Source organism: Centropristis striata, chromosome 24, assembly GCF_030273125.1.
Source record: "Centropristis striata isolate RG_2023a ecotype Rhode Island chromosome 24, C.striata_1.0, whole genome shotgun sequence".
Lineage (NCBI taxonomy): Eukaryota > Metazoa > Chordata > Actinopteri > Perciformes > Serranidae > Centropristis > Centropristis striata.
In genome coordinates, this window is record NC_081540.1 from 15,124,274 (window position 1) to 15,127,840 (window position 3,567).

A 3,567-nucleotide genomic window follows, 5' to 3' on the forward strand; every position below is an offset into this window, starting at 1 on the left:
TTTCCGTCTGCTCTCTTTTCCCAAAAATGTGTTTGTTTACAAAACTCAAAATTAGGAAATTTAATTTAGTTCTTTTTTTAATTTTGTAAGTTTATTTATTTATACTTTAAATAAATCAGAATATCATCTGAAATTGAGTTAATGATTATTTCTGTTTTTATTTGCTCCTTTATTACATATTATATATTATTTTACTTTCCAATTAGATTTTCTCTTTTAGATTTTTTTCCATTTTTTAGATTTATTTTTTAACAAATGTTGAAATAAAAGGGATAATATTAAATATGAATCTATTGCACATTGTTTAAGTAAAAATATATATATTTTAAACAATCATAAACAATTTAACTATTCATTAACATACCTATTTTATTTCTCTTTTATTTATTTTTGTTATAGACAGAAAAATAATATCGATACCTTAAAAAAAATTAATGATCTGGAAATAAATAAGTCTGCAGGGAAATTTTAAAAAATCTAATTATGAAAAAAGTAAATAAAAGTGAAACTGAAATGGTAAAGTCAATAAAAAGACAAATTATTACAAAGGTAAATAAATAAAGGAGCACATTGAAACACAAATACACATTTATCTAAAATTTTTATCAATTAAATATTCTTAGTTATTTGCTATAGAAAGAAAAATAATATTGATGTAAAAAAACAATAATCCAGCAATAAATAAGTTTGCAGGGGGAAAATAGGGAGAACAGTATAAAAGGAAAATATGACATGAATAAATACATGCAGAAACAAATAAATAAATACATTTAAAAATTAAAAAAATTAAAAAGTTTGTTCACAGATCTTCGACTGAAGCAAAATCAAAAACTCAAGAAGTCTATTTCACGTAAGTCACTCATTATGGAATTATAATTATGAATAGTTTTCTTTTCTCTATTTTTTGTATTATTTTATTCATATGTATTTTATTATTTTATTGTTGTTATTACAATAGTAATAGTAATTTTAAAATTATAATATTCATATTTTATCGATTTTATTTTTGTCTATTACATGTAGTTTTGACATTTATTTTTATAGCAGTTCATATATATCTATGTATATATATATACTTTTATGGTTATTGTTTGTTATGGTTATTGTTATAATAATAATAGTGGTTATAATAATGATGATGATTATTATTGTTAATTCCAAATAAAAACCATGTCTCTTTTTTTGCTTGCAAATAATTCTTTATGTTTTTGCCCATTAATAAGTATCCAAACATTTTCTCTCTCTTTCAGATCTTTTGTCTCGTCACTTCGGCTGCGGTGCGTTTTTGTTGATGACGTTTCTGAAGAGCGTGAGCAGCGGCCTCTGGCTCTGTTCGTCCCAGCTCTTCATGAAGCCACCGTAGCGTTTGCCGCCCAAGTGGAAGCCACGCGTCTTGTCCTGGAAGCCACCCAGGAGCTCCTCCTCCTTCCTGCGCCTCCTCATCTTCCCGGGGAACGCCTCGGCCGACTCCTCCTCCATACCGTTGGAAGTGTAGACGACCGGGCGCCGTTTCTGGCCGACGGGCTTCCCCCAGCGGAAATGCTCCATGAAGTAAGGGCGTTTGGGCTGATGGGAGGAGGAGGAGGGGCCTAATGGAGGTGGAGCTTGGAGGTGGGCGACGACGGGGAGGGCTGCCAGCTGGGGGCGACAGAGCTGGATGCACTCCTGCTGGAGAAGAAGAGCAGGAAAGGTAAGAAAAAAATAGTAAACGCAAAATTCATCAATCAATCAAGCATTTTTCATACATAGAAATGTAATACAATGTGCAAAAAACATAAAAACAAGCAAACACCCTCAGCCCCTGACCCTCCATCCACGCCACGCCCTCTCAAATGTCCGTTCACTCTGTGTGTCTCCATTACAAAAAGGCCCCCAGAGGGATTTAGAGACTCTGGAGGTGAAGCAACTGTATCCGCCGTCGCTAACTGTGCACAACGTCAGCAGCTGATCATAAACAAAGCAGCATGGCTAATTATGCACAGCGGCATAATTACGGCTCCTTAAGAAGAGTAAGATGGAGTCTCCAAAAGTCTCCAATAGCACCAGAAGAAGTCACTGGATTTGTTGCCAGTTGCTTTTTTGGAAAATAGTCACTAAGGGGGTCTGAAAAGTCAGTAAATATAGCAACAAAGTCGCTAATTTGGCAACACTGCTTTGCCGGCTTTTACAAGGGAAGGAGGAAGCTCCATCTCAATGTGAGGAAACGCTGGAGGCAATTTTGAAATTAATTAGTTAAAATAAATAAAAATAAAGTAATGTATGATAAAATAAGTGTCATAAAAAACAAAAGTAAATAATAATAACAATAAAAAGTAAAAATGATAGATAAAAAAGATTAAAAGAATAAATAAATAATTTAAAAGTAGAGCATGATATATATATATATATATATATCTATATATATATATATATATATACATATACATATATATATATATATACATATATATATATACATATATATATATACATATATATATATATATATATATATATATATATATATATACATATATATATATACACTAATAAATAGTAGTAAATAAATACATTTCAATAAAAATAAATAAATGTTGTAACACTAAGATGCATGAGCAGAAAAATATTTAAAATGGTTCAAGTAAAAGCCAAATTAAAAATATAAGTCTTAAGTTTGCTCTTTAATGTCATGAACATTTAATAAATAAATGTAGTTTTATGTTATTAATTAATTTAAGACATTTAAATACATTAAACAGCATATTACTTTAATTTTGGAGTTGATTTTTTTATTAATTAAATAAAGTGGTTGTTACCATCATGCTGCTGTCAGACTTCAGCTCGTGGCAGCTTGGATGCTCCCAGCACTGATTGACAGCTCCCCTGGCCCCGCCTACCACCACCGCCATTAATAGCCACACAGGACACATGCACCTGCTCTGACCAATCATAGACAACGACACAAAGTATTCAGTATCAACAAATACAGTATTTGCACACTATACAATAACATAAATTAATAGCTTAAATGTTTTACACATATTTTTTGTATTTAAATTCTATGATCTCTTTTTAATAATTATTATTATTATTTTTATTATTATAAGCTGCCAAAACCAAAAATGAATAAATAAATCATTCTATAAGCTCATTAAAATTCCATTGAATGCCCCAAAAATAACTTATTACACTTATTGCAAACATTATGACACAATTACAAAATTAATTTATGCATCTATTGTAATGTTTTAAGCTTCGAATTTTTGTTCAGACTAAAAATTGTTTAAACACTTCCAATATTACTTTTTATGGAATCATAAAGTTATACTTTTTCATTTATAATAGTTTAATAGTAAGTGTTGTTGTTATTATTATTATGATTACTATTTAATAATTTGTAAAATAAATTATATATTTTTGTACTTTTTTTTTTTTTTACTTATTTTGATTTGTAAGTATGTATAATTATTTATATTTTATAGTTCAGATACATTTAGCTTTGGTAAAAATATTTATACAATTAATTTAAATAATAATAATAATAATAATGAATGTTCTCACCGTGCTGTCCCGTCTCTTCTTCTTCTT

At 29.2% G+C, this 3,567-nt stretch overlaps 1 protein-coding gene across 1 annotated transcript; it reads right to left on the bottom strand.

The window, feature by feature from the left end:
• Positions 1-1,263: 1,263 nt before the first annotated feature.
• Positions 1,264-2,909, bottom strand: LOC131962835 (pro-opiomelanocortin-like). The gene is made up of 2 exons (XM_059327924.1): positions 2,796-2,909; positions 1,264-1,665 (listed from the first exon to the last, which is right to left on the bottom strand). Exons 1-2 carry the CDS (start codon positions 2,907-2,909, stop codon positions 1,264-1,266), a joined length of 516 nt encoding a protein of 171 aa, XP_059183907.1.
• Between the last annotated feature and the right edge of the window lie 658 nt (positions 2,910-3,567).